Source organism: Nyctereutes procyonoides, unplaced genomic scaffold (assembly GCF_905146905.1).
Source record: "Nyctereutes procyonoides isolate TBG_1078 unplaced genomic scaffold, NYPRO_anot_genome, whole genome shotgun sequence".
NCBI classification, from domain to species: Eukaryota; Metazoa; Chordata; class Mammalia; order Carnivora; family Canidae; genus Nyctereutes; species Nyctereutes procyonoides.
In genome coordinates this window covers 12,369,327-12,392,963 of record NW_026575049.1, presented here as the reverse complement: position 1 = coordinate 12,392,963, position 23,637 = coordinate 12,369,327, and the positions used below count along the sequence as shown (strand labels likewise).

At 42.7% G+C, this 23,637-nt stretch overlaps 1 protein-coding gene across 3 annotated transcripts in view; it reads left to right on the top strand.

Annotated features, from left to right (window-relative positions):
- Positions 1–23,637, top strand: part of PTPRB (protein tyrosine phosphatase receptor type B) — a 113,116-nt gene that overhangs the window by 56,718 nt on the left and 32,761 nt on the right. For all 3 annotated transcript variants that reach the window (XM_055328221.1, XM_055328220.1, XM_055328222.1), the window contains 8 exons: positions 3,192–3,455; positions 9,450–9,713; positions 10,247–10,510; positions 11,255–11,518; positions 14,779–15,048; positions 18,331–18,594; positions 20,147–20,410; positions 21,131–21,412. In XM_055328221.1, the coding sequence (XP_055184196.1) occupies positions 3,192–3,455; positions 9,450–9,713; positions 10,247–10,510; positions 11,255–11,518; positions 14,779–15,048; positions 18,331–18,594; positions 20,147–20,410; positions 21,131–21,412 (2,136 nt within the window). The remainder of the gene's footprint in view (positions 1–3,191; positions 3,456–9,449; positions 9,714–10,246; positions 10,511–11,254; positions 11,519–14,778; positions 15,049–18,330; positions 18,595–20,146; positions 20,411–21,130; positions 21,413–23,637) is intronic.

The following is a 23,637-nucleotide window of genomic DNA, read 5'->3' as shown; positions in this document are numbered from 1 at the left end:
CGGATTCTGAGTATCAACTGCAGGCATCATAGATATGTCCCTTTTTAAAAATCATGAATCTTATCTACTTAATGAACCCAGGGAACATTAACTTCCTTAGCTCTCCCAGAAAAGCAACTAAGCCATTGAAAAGATATTTCCTAGTTTTGGTAGAAATTCACTGATATGTGCCATTTTGCTCATTCTGTGGCAGCTAATATTATTACCTACATCCTTCTTCCCAATACTTTCTTTCTTCTCTGTTAGTGCTTCTTAGTACCGGCCATTGGTGTGGCATAACCAGGGCTGGAGGATTGAAACCTCGCTTGGGAATCAGGAGGCCTAGGTTCTGGTCCTAGCTCTGCCATTAACTTAACATCTCAAAGCCTCCAGTTTCTAATCCATCCCTGGTAACTTACCCCCATTTATCCCTGTGCCCAGTAATTTACCCCAATTTATTTCTGCTGGAGTGAGGAAGGAGAAATAACAAGAAAGCTGAGAAGGTTAAGAAGGGCGCTGCACCCATTTCCCAGCGAGACGCGGTTGTATTAGTCAGATCAGACTGACTTATTTCCTGCTTACACCGACTATTCACCCACTATACACCATGGGGGTTCCTGATTAGACAGTTCTATTGGTTGATTCTTTCCTGAGCAGCAATTCAGGGATCCAGGCTCCTACCATCTGTGGCTCTTCCTTCCTCTAGGTCCTCAGAACTCTTGTCAGTTTCTCCAGAGAGTAGAGGTCATGGGGTGGGGGAAGATGACCAGACCGGGAAGCAGACACATCACTCCTCCCCCCACATTCCATCAGTGGGAACACACTCAAGTGGCTACATTTCACTGCAGGGGAGGCTGGGAAATATAGCCTTGCCATGTGTCTAAGAGGAAGAGGAAATGGTTTGCTAACAACGAGTCAGGTTCTGTGGCACAAGTTAATTTTCATTTTAAAATATGTCAAGGGCTTTTGAACTTACTGTGATAGGCTAACATAGTTTGGTACCTGATACCACTTGAAATAAGTGCTTGAAATAAGTGCTTTAGTCGTAGCAGAGGTATCAGTATTTGACGCACGGTATATAACAGAAGCACGCAAAAACAAGACAAGAAAGTCCTTGAAGAGTGATCATAAGGTTTTGAGGAGAAGGCAAAATATAAATAAATATAAGCATGAGTTATTTGACTCAAACACATTAGGAGTGCAGACATTATCACAAGAAGAGGGGAAAATGGGATTTTACTACAGAAACACAACAACTAGAGACTTTGAAATATGCCTAGATTAGTAAATTTTGTATACAGTAGATTATAAAACATTCAGTGGCTAACGCCTTGATAATGATTACCATCCACTCAAATTGCTGAAATGTCGGTCAGTGCTGAAACAGTTGAAAGGTTTTGAAAGCCTTTCTTGTTCACACATATTTCCATGGAGTTGAAACATATAAGTAAACCCTCCCAGCCTAGAGAAGGTGGCAAGATATTTAAGGTTTATCAGATATGCTTAACAAATCTAATTCTAACCTGAGAACATGCTGATTCTAGAGGAAAAACAAATTTTATATCTGTTTTGTGGGAACATGAATTTGTATTGTTGACAAAACATTTGATAATTGTATCTTTTCTAATAAAATGTTAGTAGTTGCAAATATCTCTAGGGGTTTTGAAAAACAAGCACAGTTCTTTGGAGAGCAATCAGGGGATGTACGGATTATTAAATGGAGAGAAGAAGAAAGGGAGGAAAAGGGAGAGGGAGGAAGAACAACATCAGCATATAAATATTAAAGGGACACCTGAGTGACTCAGTGGTTGAGCGTCTGCCTTTGGCTCAGGGCGTGACCCTAGGGTCCTGGGATGGAGTCCCACGTTGGGCTCCCTGCATGGAGCCTGCTTCTCCCTCTGCCTGTATCTCTGCCTCTCTCTCTGTGTTTCTCATGGATAATGGATAAATAAAATCTTTATATATATATATATATATATATATATATATATATATGTATGCTAAAAGGTTCAAGTTTATGTCTAGGAAATGTTCCTATATTTGGAACAGCATTAGCAGAGCTGTTCAGTATTGTGCTATTTATAATTTTTGATGATGGACAAGTGCCTGTAAGTGTAAATATTTTGAGGCTTAAATCACAGAGTCCAAGCATATTAGATTAGAAGGATTCTCCGATGTCATCTAGCTGGATCCTGTCCATTGTACATGATGCACTGATATTGACAATTACATGAAAATACTTCTATATGACAATATATGAAAAGCTGAAGTAGTGAACCAATGATGAAAATGGGAGTGCAGTTCACATACACTACAGGATTTTATTCTGATATTTGCTAGGGGCAATACTATTTACTGTACACCTATTTCTGATACATGTATAACTACTCCTCAGTACCACAGTGATCAATTTGCATATTGCTTCAAGCCAGGAAGCTCCCTGAAGGCATCCGCATCTTTTCCATTTTTATATATGTGGCAAATAGTAAGTCCTCCATAAATGTTTGTGGCAATAAACCCCAATTAAAACAAGCAAATGATAATGGCCACTGTCACCACAGTAACTCTTTCTGCCCACAGTTGGGTCAATCTCCAGATTTGTTGTTTTCAAGATAGGCGTTTAGGTTTATTTCTTGCCACTAGAGGGCAGGAAATGCTTTATAAAGGGCAGATGCAACCCCTCTCAACATGTTCGTTATTAGACACCCTAGGAATAAATAACGTCATCACAAGATCAAAGCTACCCCAAAGTCTAAAGCTCGCTAGCAAAGGTATGGCATTCTCATCTTTCCCTTCAAATCTCTTCACTTATTGATGAGTTTGGTTCAAGCTGATTCGTTTGGATTGTTATGTTTGTTCCTTTTCCTACAAAGGGAACCTCCTGCCACAAGCACATAAAAATGCCTCCATTAAAATACTTTGTAAACAACAACACCATAAAAATGCAGTAGTGGCATCCTTCTATTTATGAGACACCCAAAGACCTCCTTGCGTTTTTATTTGAGTTAGCCTTGCCGATCTAAGAACACTCAGCTTCCAGAAGCTAAAGTGAAATCCTTCCATGTCTTTGATCTCTGAGGTCATCAGAGAAGATCTTCTGAGTCCACACTGTTTTTTTGTTTTGTTTTGTTTTGTTTGCTGACTGCGGTAGATGATTCCAGATTTTTGACTGTGCTTTCGTTTTAAACTTTCTCCCCCTTTTGAAATCACAGTCCCTTCCAGCGTGAGTGGAGTGACGGTAAACAATTCTGGTCGGAATGACTACCTGAGCATTTCCTGGCTGCCGGCTCCTGGAGATGTGGATAACTATGTGGTGACACTCATTCATGGAAGCAGGGTGGTTCAGTCCCTCATTATTGCCAAGTCTGTCAGCGAATGTGCCTTTAGCTCCCTTACTCCGGGCCGCCTCTACAATGTGACCATAACTACAAGGAGCGGCAAGTATGAAAACCATTCCTTCAGCCAGGAGCGAACAGGTAAGGCTCTGAGGACAGCCAGGCTCTGGAAGGCTGGCCACATGGCTCAAGGCATCAGATCTGAAAAAATTCTGTAATGATAGGTTTAAAGGCTATTGAGATCACAGAATTGAGACAGTCTTCAAATTTTGACCCTAGAAATGCCTTATGTGAGCAGATGTTTCCTTTAAAGTAAGATGAGCACTCCTTTCGTGGCTAGAATTCATATTATGTTCAAATATAGTACCAAGTGTGTCCTGTTCAGGAAATACTTTTTGGTTGCTAGACACGGGCTTTAAGAATGTTAACTTACTTAATTCTTGCAAATTCCTCATTGAGATGGTTGTCATGATTCCCACTTTGCAGAGCAGTAAGTCAAGGTTCAGAGAGGTTAACTAACTTGCTCTGCTGTGTAGCTCTAGGGCCTAGGAAGTTCTGTGTCCTAAAATCCTTCCTGAAATGTCTGGTCAAAGTCCACTGTTCATTCTTTCTTACACAAGGTGAAAATGTTAATGTTAACCTTTATTGTTCTGAGACCAGGAGCAAAATCTTAGCAAAGGCAATGAATGACAGGACTTTGATGTGCTGGAAAGAGCTAAATTTAGACAGCTACCAGTTTCCCAATGTACTTAACACTTCGGGGGTTTACTACTGAGATTTCTGCTTAAGGTTAACGTTAATATTTTGTCAAGTCTTTCCTGCTGAGCTATAGGTTGATATTTGCATTTAAAAATGTCATGGTTTTTTTGACAAGGGAGTCAAGAATGCTCAGTGTAGGAAAGACCGTCTCTTCAATAAATGGCCTGAGATCATTGGATATGCACGTGTAAAAGAATGAAACTACACCACTCACAAAAATTAACTCAAAGTGAATTAAAGACCTAAATGTAACACCTAAAAATATGAAACTCCTAGAAGAAAACATACGAAGAAGTCTTTTTTACTTGGGTCTTGGTGGTGATTTTTTGGATATGACATATAAAGTATAAGCAAAAAGTCAAAGACAAACAAGTGGAACTACATCAAACTAAGAAGATTCTGCATAGCAAAAGAAACCATCAATAAAGTGAAGAAACAACCTATGGAATGGAAAAAAATATTTGCAGACCATCTATCTGATAAGTTGTGGTTAATATCTAAAATGTAAAGAACTCATACAATTCAATAGCAAAAAAGTAAATAATCCTATTTAAAAATGGGTAAAGGACCTGAAGAGTCATTTCTCCAAAGAAGATATACAAAAGGCCAACATGTACATGAAGATGGTCAACATCACTAGTCATTAGGAAAATGCAAATTAAAGCCACAATGTGATATTTCCTCTTGCTTGTTAGAATGGGCATCATCAAAAGACAGAGATAACAAATGCTGGCATGGATGTGGAGAAAAGGCAACCCGTGTGAACTGTTGGGGGTGTAAATTGGTACAGCTACTACTATGGAAAACAGTATGAAAGATCCTCAAAAAATAAAAACTATCACATGATCCAGCCATTCCTCTTCTGGGAATATATCCAAAGGAAACAAAATCAGTAGCTCAAAATGATATCTGCACCTTTGTGTTCATAGAAGAATTATTTACAGTAGACAAGACATGGAAACAATCTAAGTGTCCACCAGTGGATGAATGGATAAAGAAGTTGTGGTATATCTATGCAATGAAATACTATTCAGCCATAAAAATGAGGAAATCCTACCATTTGCAACAACATGGATGGATCATGAAGGCATTATGCTAAGTGAAATAAGTCAGAGAGAGAAAGGCAAATACTCTATGACCTGACTTATATGTAGAATCTAAAACTAAAGCAGAAAGAAACTCATAGATGGAGCACTTTGGTGGCTCAGTAGTTGAGCGTCTGCCTTTGGCTCAGGTTGTGATCCCGGGGTCCTGGGATCAAGTCCCACACTGGGCTCCCTGCAGGGAGCCTGCTTCTCCCTCTGCCTGTGTCTCTGCCTCTCTCTGTGTCTCTCATGAATAAATAAATAAAATCTTGAAAGAAAGAAAGAAAGAAAGAAAGAAAGAAAGAAAGAAAGAAAGAAAGAAAGAAAGAAACTCATAGAAAAAGAGGCAGAGGATGGGGGCAAAAGGAATTGGAAAAAGATGATCAACAGGTACAAACTTCCAGTTATAAGATAAATAAGTGCTAGGGATGTAAGGTGCCCCATGATGACTATGGCTAACACTGCTATGTGATATATAGGAATGTTGTTAAGAGATTAAATCATAAGAGTTATCATCATAATAAGAAAAATTTTCTCCTTTTTTCTTCTTTCTTTTCTTTTTATTGTATCTCTATGAGCTGATGGATCTCAGCTGAACCAACTGTGACAATCATTTCATAATATATATAAATGAAACCATTATGCTGTATGCCTTAAATTTATACAGTGATATATGTCAATTACTTCTCGATAAAACTGGAAAAATAATGACAAAAAAGAAATACTATAAAAAATGAATTTGTCAAATTTCCAAAACCAAAGTGAATGCACACTCACCTATGTTGAAAATTTCAAAATCACTTTTGACACGTTATCCTTTGCTAGGATCTGCTAATTTCCCCTACCACAAAATTTTCCACTGCCATGTCTTAATTTTGCTTTTCTTGCTGATAACCTGAACATGGTTCTTATTACTTAAATTTATAATGGGTCTCCTACACCTCTCCTCTGTCCACTTACCTCCATCATGCTTAGTATTAAAGCTATCCCATGTGTCCCTCTACGTTCCCATTCACCCTTTCTAGGAGACATTTAGTATTCGGTGCAGTTGTTTATATCTCTCCCTCTGTGATTGCCTCCATGTCCGGAACCATATATTTTTTGTGTTTCTCTCAATACCTGGCCCATATAAACACCCATAGTTTTACTGTTGTTGCTGAGTACAAGAATTAGCCAGTCATCTTCTGGACTCCAAAAGACCTTACAAAAATCTAAAACTATGAAATACATTTTATTTTTTCCACCAGGATCACGGCAACTGACATCATCCTATTACTTAGCACCAGGTCTGAAATCTAAAAGGCATTCAACAAATGTTTAATGAATTAATGATCAGAAATCACCTGAATCAGCAGCTTTAAGCTAGTGCTCCATGGGTAGATCTAAGGAATGTTAGGAATGTTATAACCCCTAAAACTGTTCATGAAGTTGTTGCAGATAGGAAAAGTATGTGTGTTTCCGAGGGGAGTGAGTGTGTGGCTCTTATCAAATGCTCAAACTTTCCATGACCTCAAAAAGGTTAAGAACCACTGATTTACATTGCTACAGCATCCTAACATTGAAAGTGTCTGTAGATTGATCTAATCTCATCTCATTAGGAGATAAAATCCCAGAGAGAAACTTCGCTTTTCCAAGGTCACATGGCTGACCAGTAATCAACCTCAACCTAGTTCCAGCACTACTTCCATTACATCATGCTATCCTTGAAAGCATTGGTCAGGGATATAAAGAGCTATTCCCTACTCTCATATAATTTAAAAATTAATTTTACTGATAATCACAATAATGCCTGAGATCTGAAAAGTAGATTTCCATTTATGAAGCAGCCTTATTTTTTTTTTTTAATTTTTATTTCTTTATGGTAGTCACAGAGAGAGAGAGAGAGAGGCAGAGATATAGGCAGAGGGAGAAGCAGGCTCCACGCACCAGGAGCCCGATGTGGGATTCGATCCTGGGTCTCCAGGATCGCGCCCTGGGCCAAAGGCAGGCACCAAACCGCTGCGCCACCCAGGGATCCCTGAAGCAGCCTTATGTCACTGTCTTATGTTGACCAACTTGGAGCCTAAAAATCACCAGAATCAAAGGATATGTCATCCAACTACTAACCCCTTGCTTCCCCTCCATGTCAACTCATGAATGTTTCCTATCCATCTGACCTTCATATTGAAAGCCTTTTGCTAAGATTGTTTTTAGTTGCAAGAAAAACAACCCTTTATTCAAAGCACCCTCTTGACTCTTTACCAGCATGAACCTGGATGTGATGCGTGACTAATCAAGGCAATCCATTCGCCCCCAACAAATCAGTTTAACTCTAGAGTCGTGTCTGAGATGCTGTCTTGTTGATTTTGGCTGATGATGTCGAAGCCCTTTCCCTTTTCTAATGCATTTTGGGTGAAAATATTGATCTTTCTAATTCTGTATCACATCAACTCATTGTGCATCAAGGCAGGTCTCATAAATTACCTCCAATTCTACCTGGAGAGCCCCTTATTGACTTAGCATGGTATGGAGCTTGGTTTTGCTTCCTGTAATAGTGGCTTTGTCTTCAATAAATTGCCTGGGTCATTGACTTTTCTTACTTAGCCCATGCATAGAAACTTCAGAATTTCTTTTCCTGTACTCTGTGATGAATAAATTCTAGCCACATTGTAATTGGTTCCGGTAAATATCTTGAAGAAAGCACACCTGTCCTGGCTTCGTGTCCACAGTGAGGTCTATTCTAATACAAAAACTAACCAGTACCCACACCACCAACAAAAGATGATAAAATGCAACTCATAGATGTGAGGAGCATCATGGCAAATATGGCTTAGATGCCAAAATATTGAAATTTCTGTATCATTTCATGCTTTGAGGGAAAGTGGAAGAGAAGCCTTGGACACCGGCTTTGTCCAGTTGGTTGATCAATTGATAGATTGGTTGAGAGAAAAACCACAGGCACACAGTGTTTATTTGTTTGTGTATTTATTTATCGGGGAAACCTCAGATGCCCAAAATTGGATTAATCATAATTCTTGGTTCAAGAAAACATGTTTTGTCACTTCTATTTTTTTTTGGCTTCCAATTTAATTTAGGCATTTAATTAATCATTTTTAATAATTTCATCTGCACCTGAGAAACCACTACCCAAAATAAAAGCTAGAACCTTGACAATAATCTGTATCAAATCATGTGGTTCCCACTTCACTGATTAATCCCCAGGTAGCCATCATCCTGACTCCTATTTTCATCTCTTTTCTTGCCTTTCATCTTGCATAGTTTTCTTATTTATATAGTCCTAAAATAACAGGTTTAAAAATTTTTTAGCTATTCTAACATTTTTAAAAGGTTATTTTATGTAGTATGTAATCTCTTGAGACTTAGTTTTTCAATTGATATTGATAAGATTTACCTATATTTTGTGTTTTAGCTTTAAAGGCAAAAGATCCACATTTTTGCATTTTGAGTTCAAAAGAAAGTAATTCTGACTGCTATATAATCTCACTGTGTACATATACCAGTCCATTCACCTACTCTTCTTGCGTGATTGGACATCCTGTCTCGTACTCAGTCTTTTTTTTTTTAAGATTTTATTTATTCATTCATGAGGGACAGAGAGAGAGACAGAGAGAGAGAGGCAGAGACACAGGCAGAGGGAGAAGCAGACTCCATGCAGGGAGCCGGACATGGGACTCGATCCCAGGACTCCAGGATCAGGTCCTGGGCTGAAGGCAGGCGCTAAACCGCTAAGCCACCCAGGGATCCCCCTCTCATACTCAGTCTTATCAGGTGTTTAATTTTGGCCAACTGTATGGATATAAAATGATATTTTGCTGTGGTCTTGAATGGCATTTCCCTGATCACCAATGATGTTAGGCATCTCTTCATGTATTAATTATGTGTTTCCTCTTCTTCCATTTTTCTTTTGGATTGTTTATACTCTTCCTGGTAACTTTTTATCACATCTTGAGTCACTAAGGTGTGTTAGAATTATTAATATCATCGCCATCATTCTTATTAATCATCGGTTATCATATTTAATGTTCCATCTTGTACATGACATTTTGTGTAGGCAAGAAACAAGATTAGAATTAGTTCATCAGATTCTGTAAAAAGAGCCATTTAATCATTCCAAGTAGTGTAACAATCCTTCCCCTCCAGAAATGTGTGATCTAAAGGTCTAAAACTTCTCTTTCCAGTGCCCACCGAAAGAAATCTACTCACTTAGCTTTCCTGTCCCAGGTGGTCATCTGTGATCAATTACTTCCTTACATTCACTAAATCTTCATCTGTTCTCTGTTCTCTTTTTCAGTGCCTGACAAGGTCCAGGGAGTCAGTATTAGCAACTCAGCCAGGAGTGACTATTTAAAGGTCTCCTGGGTGCACGCTAGTGGAGACTTTGATCACTATGAAGTCACCATTAAAAACAAAAACAACTTCATTCAAACCAAAAGCGTTCCCAAGGCTGAGAACGAGTGTGTATTTGTTAAGCTAGTCCCTGGACGGTTGTACAGTGTCACTGTTAGTACAAGAAGTGGACCATATGAAGCCAGCGAACAAGGGAATGGAAGAACAAGTAAGTGGAAAAGAAGACTGTAAACCCTGATGGGTGATTGGGACTTGAAGGCCATTGAGTAAATAAAGGATCTGAACCTTGAATTCTCTCTGCTTACTGATCAGTAAATTACATTCCCAGTCTCACTGGGAACATCATTCAGTCAAGCCATGGCCTCTAATTCCAGAATATTTATTGGTAGATAAAAGCAAGCATAGTCAGGGAGCAAGAAGGCCAAATGTCCCATTTTTCTTCCCTGTCCCACCACATCGTGGCATTAAAGTTCTAAGCATCTTGTTTCATCTTATGATTGAGGTCATAATCCACTTGATACTTATATCCTACCAGCACTTAGCATATAAGATTCATATCAGGAAAAAAAATACAATTTTAAGAGTTGCTTCCAATTTTTCTTATTTAATTCTTATGCATGAAGTGGCTCAAGTGGTTTCTTTGGGGAAGAGAGATATTTGCCAGTTCCTTGAATGTGATGCATCCATTATTGTGTTTGAACCATCACTTTCCTGAAGGGCCTTTCTTATATTCCTCCCTAGTCCCAGAGCCTGTTAGGGATCTAACACTGCGGAATAGGAGCACTGAAGACCTTCTGGTGACTTGGTCCCGAGCTGATGGGGATGTAGACCAATATGAGATCCAACTGCTTTTCAATGATATGAAAGTTTTCCCTCCTTTTCACCTCGTAAATACTGCAACCGAGTATCGCTTCACCTCCCTGACACCGGGGCGCCAGTATAAAATCCTTGTCTTGACCATCAGTGGAGAAGTACAGCAGTCAGCCTTCATTGAAGGCTTCACAGGTAATTTGAAATGTGGCTCTTGAACTTGAGTAGGTGCGGTGGTATGTTCAGCATGCTGGGTAGCCAGGAGTTTTGGTTGAGGATTTTAGGGCAAAGGGGAGATGGCAAGAAGCGAGGTTATCTTGATGATAACAATGATGTTGTCCACGCTGGACAACAAAAGTATGACGTAGGGTGAGTAAAAAAGGCTTTCAGAGAAATAGCATTGGACTGATGTGAATAGCTGGTGCTTGTAAGGCATATAGATCAGATAAAAATAACTCTGTTGGTTGGGTTTCCTTTGAAGTGTTGTTATGATCGTTAACATTTATCGACAGTTTACTGTGAACCAGACCCACAGCAGAGCACTTTATGTGTACGTTTTGTTCAATCCTCACAACTCTGTGGGCTGGTTACTATCACTATAATTGCCATTTTTCTGATGAAGAAACGGAAACTTACTGAGATGAGTAATTTGCCTATAGTTGCACAGCTAGTATAAATGAGAAAACCAAGACTTGGAGCAAGGCCATCTGCCCCTGGCTCTGTACTGGCATTCTTCATTTCTCCTCACTGGCTTCAATGTCCCTCTAGATTTCCCCTATTAAATTCAGTTCAGGCAGGAAAGTCCAAAGGAAATGGTATCAATATACCTCGTGAATTCTTTTAAGACATGCCAAAATACAAGAAGCATGACAATGTTGGTTGAAAATTCCCCTAATTCATTCTCTAAATGATGACTTTTAAATTTATTTTCCTTTTTAGTTCCAAGCGCTGTCAAAAACATTCACATTTCTCCCAACGGGGCGACGGACAGCCTGACAGTCAACTGGACTCCTGGTGGGGGCGATGTTGATTCCTACACCGTGTCAGCCTTCAGGCAAAATCAGAAGGTTGAGTCTCAGACCATCTCCAAGCATGTCTCTGAGTACACATTCCAGCGGCTGGAGGCTGGAGAACTGTACCAGATTGTGATCGCCTCGGTCAGCGGGTCCCTCAAGAACCAGATAGACGCAGTGGGGCGGACGGGTGAGTGCCCACCTGGAGAAGAGCCAAATTGTTCTCCATAACGGGATGACACATGGGCTGGCTTAGCCACTCACAGTCAAAAATATCTAAATTCAAAGCCGTAATTTGATGTGGTTTCAAGAGCCCTTCTCATATTTTCTTTTTGCATTTTTCTTTATTAACAGAGATCTTCAAAACAAAAGAAAGGTAATGAGGAGCCAAATCATTTGAACAAATTTTCACGCTTGCTAAAGGATATAAAAACTTTCATAGACATCTCTATTTACAGTAACTCTTTACACGTAAATATTTATTATCTTCTGTAAAATTTACCCCTTTCTCAAATTTTTTTAAATGAACACCCATGCCATTTACTTCATTTGTTATAAGAACAAGTAACAAATGAAGAAATGATGTGTCCATTTATGTTAACATTACCAATAATATATTACTTTTAAAACACAAATAAGCTAAAAGCACCTGCTATCTGGCAGACATTTAAAATGATCTCTATTCATCTTTCGGTGGACACTGAGGCTCCTTCCACAGTGTGGCTACTGTGGACATTGCTGCTATAAACATTGGGGTGCAGGTGTCCCGGCGTTTCATTGCATCTGTATCTTTGGGGTAAATCCCCAGCAGTGCAATTGCTAGGTCACAGGGCAGATCTATTTTTAACTCTTTGAGGAACCTCCACACAGTTTTCCAGAGTGGCTGCACCAGTTCACATTCCCACCAACAGTGCAGGAGGGTTCCCCTTTCTCCACATCCTCTCCAACATTTGTGGTTTCCTGCCTTGTTAATTTTCCCCATTCTCACTGGTGTGAGGTGGTATCTCATTGTGGTTTTGATTTGTATTTCCCTGATGGCAAGTGATGCAGAGCATTTTCTCATGTGCATGTTGGCCATGTCTATGTCTTCCTCTGTGAGATTTCACTTCATGTCTTTGCCCATTTCATGATTGGATTGTTTGTTTCTTTGCTGTTGAGTTTAGTAAGTTCTTTATAGATCTTGGAAACTAGCCCTTTATCTGATACATCATTTGCGAATATCTTCTCCCATTCTGTAGGTTGTCTTTGAGTTTTGTTGACTGTATCCTTTGCTGTGCAAAAGCTTCTTATCTTGATGAAGTCCCAATAGTTCATTTTTGCTTTTGTTTCTCTTGCCTTCGTGGATGTATCTTGCAAGAAGTTACTGTGGCCAAGTTCAAAACGGGTGTTGCCTGTGTTCTCCTCTAGGATTTTGATGGAATCTTGTCTCACATTTAGATCTTTCATCCATTTTGAGTTTATCTTTGTGTCTGATGCAAGAGAGTGGTCTAGTTACATTCTTCTGCATGTGGATGTCCAATCTTCCCAGCACCATTTATTGAAGAGACTGTCCTTTTTCCAGTGGATAGTCTTTCCTCCTTTGTCGAATATTAGTTGACCATAAAGTTGAGGGTCCACTTCTGGGTTCTCTATTCTGTTCCATTGATCTATGTGTCTGTTTTTGTGCCGGTACCACACTGTCTTGATGACTACAGCTTTGTAGTACAACCTGAAATCTGGCATTGTGATGCCCCCAGCTATGGTTTTCTTTTTTACATCTAGTCCATCTTACAGAGGAGGAAAGTGAGGCTCAGAAGGCTTATAAAACTTCATCAAGGATACATGTAATAAGACCAAGAGTGATAACTCAAAACTAGGTCTGTCTGGCTCCAAACCTTATGCCTTCTCTACTTTGATACAAACTTGTAACATGTCTTCCATTCCCACAACCATTCATTTAGTTGTGCAGCCTGGGCTTCTAGACTGTGCCCTACTGTGTCTTGATTTCATATATGTATCTCTCCAACCGCATGTCAAGCACTGTGTTAGAAAATGGGAATTCAGTAGCAAGATAGAGCCCCCACCTCAAGAAGCTTATCATCTAGTGAAAGAGACAGAGAAATGAAAAGGCGTTTACAACATGATGACTTCTAAAATAAAAGCAATAGTGGGGCGTGTCAGGAGCAAACATGAAGGAAGAGTCGGGGAAGGCTTCCAGGAAAAAGTAACATTTAAATAGACATTAAGAAGTCATACTGGTGTAAAAAAAAAAAAAAAAAAGTCATACTGGTGCCCCATATGTTGACTTGGTTCCAGCAGAAAAAAACAAAGGCCTGGAGGTGAGAGAAAGCCTGGCACATTTGAGGACCTACATACTACAGCGTATGTTAGAATAAAGATGAGCCATATGGCTAAGTAAGTAGATGGACCGAGTCATGAAAGGCCTCCTATGCCTTGGAAGGTGTTTAGAATTATGGAGAGCCATTGAAGGGCCATTTGCATGGCGCTGCTATGAGAATATGCCAGATACAGTGTGGGAGGCGAGGAAGCAAGGGCACTGGTCAGTCATGTAGTGGGGGATACTATTGTCCTAGGGCAGTGGTAGTGGACAGAGAAGGGAGAGAAGTGGATACACCAAAGGGATATAAGTTTTAGGACATAGATATTACAAGACCCATGTTGGATTACATGTGGAAGAATAAGAGTGACAACCCACATTTCTGACTTGTACCAAGCGAAGCGAAGGACAATGAGGAGGTTATGGGGAGGGAGCTAAGGAGTCCAATTTGGGCCTCTTGAGAATTGGATGGAACATGCAGGGAGAGATGTCATTTGCAAAAATAGAAGAGAGATCTGAACTGCAAGTTTAAATTTGGGAGTCGTCACCATATGGGTAACAATTCAAACCATGGGAGTGGATGAGATGTAAGATTATGTAGAATGAGAAAAAATATGAGCCTAGGACAGAAAATATTATGAAAAATAATACTATTTTGCCTTTCACATCGAGAACTATAGTAAAGAAAAATTATTATACACTACTACTTAGGTCAAGGCTGAAAGCTTTGACTCGAGGTAATCTTGGGAATGAAAGTCTAAACATAATTCCGCCATTTATACTATATTCACTGAATGTAAATTTGTTCAGCATCTTCCACTTTCTAGATACATAAATATGAATCACTTTGCATATTTATCAGTGTCACTTTCGCTAATTTTTCTACTTGTTTGACTTCAAGATCCTGTCTAAATTCAGAGGAAATAATGGAGACTCAAAGCAGGTGTACAGATAATTCGGGCCAAGAAATGCTTCCTCCTAAGGGCACATGGAAAGTGTCCACACAACACGAGTGAAGCGGTGCCATCGTCTTCTCCCTGCAGTCGATTTAAAGTTTTTCTCAACTGGTTTCTCAGTTGGTTTACCCTAAGTAAGGGAACCTGACAGCCCTCGCCTCTCTTCTCCCTTTGCAGTCCCAGCATCTGTCCAAGGAATCATTGCAGACAATGCATACAGCAGTCATTCCTTAACAGTGAGTTGGCAAAAAGCCATTGGTGTGGCGGAGAGGTATGAGATCCTGCTTCTAAATGACAATGGGATCCTTCTGAGTAACACATCAGAGCCAGCCACCACCAAGCAGCACAAATTTGAAGACCTAACGCCAGGAAAGAAATACAAGATACAGATCCTAACCGTCAGCGGAGGGCTCCTCAGCAAGGAAGCCCAAACTGAAGGCCGAACAGGTAATGTGCACAGCTTGTTGTCTCGCCCCAGATCCCTCCCTGGGTGCTGCTCCTTCAGAGTCACAGGGTCAGAGGGCCGAGGCCACACGGGGAGATGATATCTATTTCTTGACACAATGGGGACATTCACGGTGATTTATCACTTTCCCATCAATCAGCCTCTTCACGCGGGCTTCACCTACCCCACTCCAAGTTAGATAGATTCCTAAAACCTACTGCCGCTGTGATGAATTACCACCAATTCAGTGGCTTAAAACAACACCAGTATATTATCATAGTTCTGAAGGTCAGCATCTGGAAGTGGGTCCTCGGGGGCTAACGTCAAGGCCCTGGGTATCGGCAGGACTGTATTTCTCCTAGAGACTTTAGGGGGAGATCCTCTCCTTGCCCTTTTCAGCTACCAGAAGCCACTCACATTCCTTGCCTCATGTCCCCCTTCCAGCAATGGCATTGCTGTCCAACCTCTGTGTATGTCACCATATCTCTTTCTCGACTCTTCTGCCTCCCTCTTCCATCTTTTCAGGAGTCTCGTGATTACATTGGTCACCACCCGGACAATCCAGCATAAGCTCCCTGCCTCGAGATGCTTAACTTAATCACATCTATAAGGTCCCCTTTGCCACATAAGGTAACATATTCCCAGGTTCTGGGGACTAGGACGTGGACATCCGTGGGGGTCATTCTTCAGACCACAATGCTGGTCTAATGGATTACTTACTCACTAAGGAGCTAGGTCTGAAGAGGGGTGGGTGATGCTGACAGGGACATAAAGATGAACGAGGCATGCTCTGTCCTGAAGAGCTGGCTGACTGGTGGGGGAGACAGACACATAGACAAAGGATGATAGTACGTGGTGACAAGGATCGTGTAGAAGAAAGAATGCCCAACATCCAGAGGAGCATGGGGGTTGGGTTGAATGGGGAGGTCTTCATAAAACTGGCATTTCAGTACTATCATGAAGGATGAGACAGTCCTGCCTGTGGAGAGAAGATAGAAGGGCACACTGTGCAGACAGACAATCCTATGTCAAGATAGGGAGGTGTGAGAAGGACTAGCAAGGAGCCGTGGATGGAGGAAATATGGGTGGCACAATGGGGATTGGGGCCAGATTAGAGAGTGCCTGGCTTGTCTTCCTCAGGAGTTTATTTTTCAACTTGTAAGAACTGAGGAGACCCTACAGGGTTTTATGCCAGAGAGTGAGTGTTGTGTAATAACAATTTGTGCCTTAAAGAAGGTAAATCAGATGGCAATGGCAGATAGAGTGAATGGAGAAGAGACTCACTCATTCATTCATTCGTCACTGAGCACCTACGATGTGCCAGGCACCTTTCTAAATGCACAGAAGTGTATAAAGCAAACCCTGATGGTCATGAAACTCATACTCTAGGAGGGTAGAAAGGCAACAAACAAAATAAGCAAAGAATGTAGTAGGTTAGGTGGTGGTGAACACCAAAGAGAAAATTAAATCAGGAAAGGGAATGGCAAGTGTTAGAGGCTTACAATTGTAGGTAGTACGGTCCTTGGAGGTTTTGTCGAGAAGGTGATATTTGAGTAAATGTCTGAAAGAAGGGAGACAAAGGATTATGCAGGTATTTGGCAGAAGAGTATCCCTACGCAAAGCCAACGGCAAGGCGGAGACTCTGAAGCAGAGTGTGTCTGGCCTGTTGGACCGGTCAAGAGGCCAGGATAGCTGGAGCACAGTGAGTGAGAACAAGGTGGGGGGATGTGGTCAGAAAGGTACTTGGGGCCATAAGATGATTGCAGTTATAGGAATGATAAGAAATATTTCCTCATTAGATAAGCTGGCACTTGGGGGTCTGAGTAGAGTACAGAAGGAAGAACGGAAGATTCCAGAATTGCTACCTGGGGGTATCTGGTAGAGGATGATGCCATTAATCAAGATAAGAGAAGCCAGAGGAGGGGAAATGGACAGGGTTCGGTTCTAGACTGAGTTTAAGATGTCTGAATGATTTGCCATAAGAGATGATCATAGGTAACTGAAAATATGGCCCAAGCTCAGAAAAGTGAGCCGAAGATAAGTATTTGGACGAAAATTCTAGTTAAATCCATGTCTTAGTCTAAGGCTGCTCTAACGAAAATACCATAAACTGGGTGGCTTGAACAACAAGCCTGTATTTCTCACAGTTCTATAGGATGGAAGTCCAAGATCAAGGCACCAGCAGATTCAGGTCTGGTGAGGGCCCATTTTCTGGTTCATAGATGGTGTCCTCTTGCTGTGTCTCACATGATAGAAGGACAAAGAGAGAGCTCTCTGGGTCTCTTTTATAAGGGCTCCACCCTCATGACCCTGATCACCTCCCAATGGCCACATTCCCTAATACTGTCACCTCAGGGGTTGGGTTTCAACATATGAGTTTGGGGGTGGAGGGGACATAAGCATTCACACTGTAGCAATCCATAAATTGGACGAGAGGGGTTGCTCAGCTAGCGTTATGGAATATGAGGGGAACAAAGGATGGCATGCTGGGAAATACCAACTTTTAAGGACCTGGTGCAAGGAGAGGGAGAGGTTAAAAGAGAAAGTGTTTGGCGTGGAAGGAGGAGAACCCAGGAGGGACCAAGGCAGGTGTCCTGTCCTGTTTCCACTGGTACCCCACGACTTCTGTGGAATTGGGCAGCACCAGTGCAGGCAGCTTGGCAGCAGTTCATTTCTGGTGCCTCTTGATCACTTTGCCAACAGATACCACTGAAGGCCAAGGGGGTCATCAAATCCCAATGTAAATCTTTTTTAAAAAAAATGGTTTTGGCTTTTCCTCTTGCTTCTCTTTCCTCTATCCCTGAATCGAATCACCTGCTTTCTCTTTCTCTCCCACTGCTCTTCCCTCCCTGCTGCCCTTACCCCCAAGGGCCATTCCTCAGCTTTGAGACAGCGGTCAGAGATCATTTTTTGATTTCTGATCTAGCTCTTAGTATTAGAAAAATGTTTAGTCACACAGGTCAGATTAACCTTTATTTTATACCCCCCCCCAAAAAAAACGTCTTTGAAGATAATTTCCCATTACTGGTTTTTCTTTGTTCTCTTGGGGTTTTTTTAGGGGTTTTGTTTTGGTTTGGTTTGGGTTTTTTCATTAGCAGCTTCAACATCATTAATGCACAAAATTCAGTCTTCCTTGCTTTGGGTCTCCATGAAGTCGATATTTTCTGAAGGCAGAGACCAAGTATTTTGAGTCGCTGTGCTGTGTGTCCACGTGGACCACAGACCTGGGCTGTGTCAGGGGGCTTGCTGTAACTCAGTCTCACTCTCTCGCTCAACATTTCCAGTCCCAGCAGCTGTCACCAATCTGAGGATCACAGAGAACTCCACCCGACACCTGTCCTTCAGCTGGACCACCTCAGAGGGGGAGCTCAACTGGTATAACATCTTTCTCTACAACCCAGACCGAACGCTTCAGGAGAGAGCTCAAGTTGACCCACAAATCCAGAGCTTCTCTTTCCAGAACTTGCTACAAGGCCGAATGTACAAAATGGTGATTGTCACTCACAGTGGGGAGCTGTCTAATGAGTCTTTCATATTCGGTAGAACAGGTAAGACCTGGCCCCGAGCGGGAATGTGTATGGCAGGGAAATCGTGTCGGTATTCTCTGACTGTTCCATCATTTGTCCTTAGAGTTTCCTATTGTGGACGTGGCCTAGCTCTATGTGACCTTTGTGACCTTCAGGCTTCTTGACTCTAAATCGGACCTCTGATCACATACAAGCATAGCTTCCGCACTGGCTTCTGCTCTCTTGCCACCACTGTGGGCATCTTAGGGTTTGGTGGAGAAATGAACCTGGCTCCTCTGTTTGCCAGCACGCTGCCGCGAGAGGGCTGTAAGCCAGTGTGGCCCGACTCAAGCCGTGCCCTTCAGGCCTGTGCAAGACATGCGGGCAGTGGAGGAGTGGGGGGCAGCTCCAGAGCCGGGCCTCTGCCAAAGGGACCGAGCAGTGAGTGCTGGGAGGCAGAGACAGGGCTGCGAGAAAGAACACGACGCGTTGCAGGGAAAGGAGAGACAGAGACCTCTCTGTGGGCTGCCAGTGACACACGGAGTGCACTCTTTTCTGTAATCTGAGTTCACTCTCTTATTCTTCTGTTATTTTTTTTTTCTCATTTGACGATGGTGTTTGTGTGCTTTGCATGCCAGGCACGGGCTGAAGAGGCCCCTGACCTGGGGAGCTCAAATTGGTGGGGGACGGGGGCGCCCATAGCATGCTCTTGAGGGAGGTGACTGGGGACACCTGCAGGCCTGGGAAAGAGATAAGCAGCACATAGTGACGGTGACTTAGCAGGACTAGACAGCATTTTAGACAGAGGAAGCCCTGTGCGGAGCGCCTCCCAGCACCAGCCGAGGCTCTGAGCATGTCCTGGGGGAGACGGTGCACACGAGCCACAGATCCGGGACCGCCTAGACCCGGGCACAGTTGTCTCGGCCTTGCCTTCGCCAGGGCCTCCGCCCTCCACACATCTTCCCTTATCTGCTCACTAATGTTTAAAGTTCCTCCATCAAGAGACAAGAGTCTTCACTCTCTGGAGAATAAGGAAGCTTAAATACCCACAGGACAGGTGCCAGCGTGACAAAGTCACACGGCGGTAGACGTGACTGCTAACACTCTTTTCCCAAGCGAGGCTCTCCCAATATAGATTTGGGTGGGAAAGGGAGGAGGAAACTGGGAACCTACGAGAGCAAGTGGAGAGGCCCAGAAGGGGAGGTGATGGGCCGAGGGGCCTGGGTGAGATGCCAGCCTGGAAGGGGCTGCGACCTCCTGTGAACACTTTTGGGGCCTTTTAGAAGCCGAGGTATAAACCGTTTGACCAGTTTTAACCAGTCATTTCTGAAGATCTCATTTGAGATGTTTATCAGACCTCGTGTGGCAAGCAGATAGAAGCCACCACCTGTGGGGCTTTGTGTTATTTCCGTTTGTACCACATCTTAGACCACGTGCCCCTAGAGTGACGTGCCCCGCAATCCAGGCAAGATCTGGCTTCTACAACAGGTGCCTCTCACCCAAGTGCCCAACAGAGCTCATATTCTCAGCTGTAGGCCAGATGGCTTTGCAGCTGCCTCCTGTGTTCTCAGTCAAGGTTTCCACTGTGCTTAAGTCCCAGCTTCTGTGAGTAACCTCAGGGGATCTAATCGGAACATGACAGACAGTCTCTGGTTCAGCTGGAGTCCAGCCTCCGGGGACTTCGACTTTTATGAACTGATTCTCTACAACCCCAATGGCACGAAGAAGGAGAACTGGAGAGACAAGGACCTAACAGAATGGCGTTTCCACGGCCTCGTTCCTGGACGGAAGTACACGCTGTGTGTGGTAACTCACAGTGGGGACCTCAGCAACAGGCTCACGGGGGAGAGCAGAACAGGTAAGGAGCCCGCTTGCCCAAGGCTAGTATTGGTAGGACAACGAGTTATGGTTTTAAGAAGAAAGAAGATCCATCATGGTGTGCCCCTGACCTTGGCAAGGCACCATGATATGGTGGATAAAGGAAACAGACCTTCTCCACTGCACCACGAGAGATCTAGGAACAAGGTCTAGGGCCTTAGCTCTGCCACTTGCCTGCGTGATGCTAGGAAGGTCATGGAGCATCTCGAAGTCTCAGTTTCCTTATCTGTAAAGTGGGGATTAATACATGCCTCATCATTGCGTTGCTATGGGCGACGCTTCCTAAGTATCGTATTTCCTGGGCATACGCAGATAGTGTTAGTCTGCATGCCACCCTGGGGCCAAGGAACAAGGCTATCTGGACAGGACTGTGTGGACTGTAGCCCTCACACCTCAAACTCTAACAGAACCCGTACCTTTTCACACTTGTAACCCATTTAGGGCCCACCCCTGCTCCACAGCACCCTGGTAAGAAAACTCAGGTTATGAAAAGTAAAGAAAATGCACAGAACACATTTGAGGACAGCACCTGACACATAGTAAACACTAGAGATAGAAGCTTCTATTGTTAGGTTTTCCCATTATCTCTTCCTATGAGGCACATTGAGGTATGTCTGATGTCACTCAGCTCTCTTAGCTGTAGCTGTTATGGCAGAGACATGTTTATGTGATTTTTTTTTTCACCTTCTCTTACATGCAGCCCCAAGTCCTCCCAGTCTTATGTCATTTGCGGATGTTACAAACACCTCCTTGGCCATCACCTGGAAGGGGCCCCCAGACTGGACAGACTATGATGACTTTGAGCTGCAGTGGTCCCCACGAGATGCAATCACGGTCTTCAACCCCTACAGCAACAGAAAATCAGAAGGACGCATCATACATGGTCTTCGTCCAGGCAGATCCTATCAATTTAGTGTCAAGACTGTCAGTGGTGACTCCAAGAAAACCTACAGCAAGCCAATATTTGGATCTGTGAGGACAAGTATGACATGTTTTGCTACTCTTGGTTCTCAGACGGAGTGAGGGGGAAGTATGTGTCGTGACATCTTATTCCAGTGAGGTTCATTTTTAATTTTTTTATTTTTTAAAGATATTATTGATTTATTCATGAAAGGCACAGAGAGAGGCAGAGACACAGGCAGAGGGAGAAGCAAGCTTCCTGCAGGGACCTGATACAGAACTCGATCCCAGGCCCCCGGGATCACGATCTGAGCCAAAGGCAGATGCTCAACCACTGAGCCACCCAGGTGCCCTTGAGACTTTGTTTAAACTTACATTTTTCTTTGTGATTGGTTAGATTTGAATTCAGACAGAGGTCTGTATAGACTTGTTCATGGGGTTGAGTGGGAAATGTGAGGAAGGAGTATTTGGCTCTATAGAAACTCATGGTAGGGGCATCTCACTCAATACAAGGGAGCTTCCTAGAAGAAGAAGCCTCCAAATCAAAACCTAAGAGAAGAATAAGATTCACCAGGTTGATATGGGGAAAGAAATGGAGAATATGCTAGACAGAGAATAAAATATTCCAAGACCAGGCAGGATAGAGGAATGGAAAGGATTTGCATTGACCAGAGCATAAAAGGTGAAGATTAGGAGAATCGGGTCATAAAATGTCTTGTGAACCAGGGGGAGTGACTTTAACTTTATCTCCAATCGATTGGAGTCACTGAGGGATGTGCATCTGAGATATCATAACCAGATTTGCACTCTGGGTACAGTGTGGAGTATAGATTGAAAGGGGCAAACTAGAAACAGAGGGATCAGTTAGGACATATTGCTGTAAATCCCGCAGATAAAAATACTTCAAGCATGAAATACATATCAGTTTCTTCCCAAAGGCACTTTGGGATAGTTGCAACAAAGCCCAAAGAAACAAAGGTTTTCGGTACAGGAACCTCAATCCAAATAGCTATTTTTCAATGATACCAGCATATGTAGTTTCAAAGATTGGATCAGATCGTGGTTGTTGATAAAATACATGGTTGAAAATTAGAAATTTTAGCAAGTAGTCGTTTCACCTATTCAACAGACATTAATGGTAGAGTAATTATAACTTGCGCTCCGCATCGTATCCAAAGAGCAGTTTGAGGTTGCCTAGTTGAGTGTCAGGAGAAATCGGTGAAAAAGAACTAAGGATTTTCATTTACAGCAAGCTCAGGACGGGCTCTTGGTGGTCCACTGTGGGCCATAACCCTCGTGTTATGGATCATCCCATGACTCCGGGTCTCACGCATACGCTCCAGCCATGATGAACAACTTGTAACTCCTGATCTTCCACCTTCCCAGCCCCCAGCCCCACCCCGGGTGCCTGGGTTCGTGCTCTCCTCTGCCTAAAGGCCCCTTTCCCAGTATCTTGGGGAGGTCATCTCTGCCAGAAAGTCTTTGCTAACTCCTGCCCACCTCTAACTCGGGAAAGTTGTCTAGCGCTCCATCCGGCACCTTCTTTCTCCATTTCTTCTGGCACATTCTCCTTTCTCCCCTGTATTATGGCTTGTTTGGACTCCTGTCCCTTCCTAGAGGTTCGGGCTAATCCCTCACTCACTTCCACATTGTTCACAGTCCTTAGAAGAGCGCCTTGCATATAGCAGACACTTATTTCTTGAGGACAGGGGATGTGCCCCGAGGTCTTAGAAGATTTATAAGCTTTGGAGGCAGACAGGAGAGGGGAGATGGAACTGAAGAAAGAGGTGGAAGCAAATTTCCATATTATTCTTTGAGCAAATTATCGGAATCAAGAATCAGGCAGGGTGTTTTTAAAGACTTTCTCCAAGGCTAAACAGAGAAGGTGTCTTTGGGTTCCAGCTGTGGTCTGGTTGGAAGGAGCTCGAAAGATTAAGGAGCAGTTAGTGTTTGAAAAGACGCCATTACTGCTCGCCTCAAAGGCCAATTGCCTCATCCTGAAAAATCTTCAGGTTGATGACTTTTTTTCCCCCAAATCATTCTAATCTAAACTGTTATGACTTAGCAAAATATTTTAGACCTTGATGTGAAACACAAATTCATGCAGTGGCACAAGGATGCTGAGAGTTTCCAACTCATGATTGTTAGGGACAAAAAGTCCTATGACAAAGGAGAAGGCGGGTTGTATGCTGAATCGGAGCAACAGCTGCTGCTCCGTGAGGGATTACTAGGTCTATACAACGTTCCTGGAAGATCACTATGATCTATTCTGCAAGCAGGGCCAGGGCCACCAGCTGTGCAGGTACA